Genomic DNA, 441 nt, shown 5'->3' with positions numbered 1-441 from the left:
CGGCGGCGTCCTGGGGCAGCTGCTGCTGTTGCAGCTGTTGCTGCTGTTGTAGGTGCAGCTGCTGATGCTGTGGCTGCTGTTGCTGGACGTCTGACGCGTATACCACCGGCCAGGGTGTGGACTGTGACAGAGACATACGTTAGGATTAAAGCACAAGGGCGTCGCGTCGGTGCGCACCGCGTTGCATAGGAGGAAGGCCGCACTTACCTGATCTTGCTCCTGCGCCAGCGCGACCTGCTCCTGTGTGAGCCCGGGCTGCACGTGCAGCTCGAGTGGCTGTTGCTGGCCCTCCTGTTGGCCGTCCTGGGGCAGGGACACGAGCTGCTGTGGGCCCTGCTGCTGCTGCTGCTGCTGTTGCGGCTGGCGGGGGTCGTACAGCAAAGGGGGCTGGTGCGGCGTCACCTGAGTGGAAAATGCGAGAGGTGGTCGGATAAAAGGGTT

At 63.5% G+C, this 441-nt stretch overlaps 1 protein-coding gene across 1 annotated transcript; it reads right to left on the bottom strand.

Annotated features, from left to right (window-relative positions):
• Positions 1 to 4: 4 nt before the first annotated feature.
• On the bottom strand, positions 5 to 402 carry LOC127751994 (cAMP-dependent protein kinase catalytic subunit-like; the record flags this gene model as incomplete). Its single annotated transcript, XM_052276393.1, has 2 exons — positions 5 to 121; positions 208 to 402. Coding segments are annotated over 2 exons (312 nt in total), but the record flags the coding sequence as incomplete, so codon positions are not given.
• Positions 403 to 441: the final 39 nt, after the last annotated feature.

The sequence above is a fragment of the Frankliniella occidentalis genome, unplaced genomic scaffold (assembly GCF_000697945.3).
Source record: "Frankliniella occidentalis isolate FOCC.00 unplaced genomic scaffold, Focc_3.1 Scaffold2783, whole genome shotgun sequence".
Lineage (NCBI taxonomy): Eukaryota > Metazoa > Arthropoda > Insecta > Thysanoptera > Thripidae > Frankliniella > Frankliniella occidentalis.
This window is presented reverse-complemented; position numbering and strand designations above follow the sequence as displayed.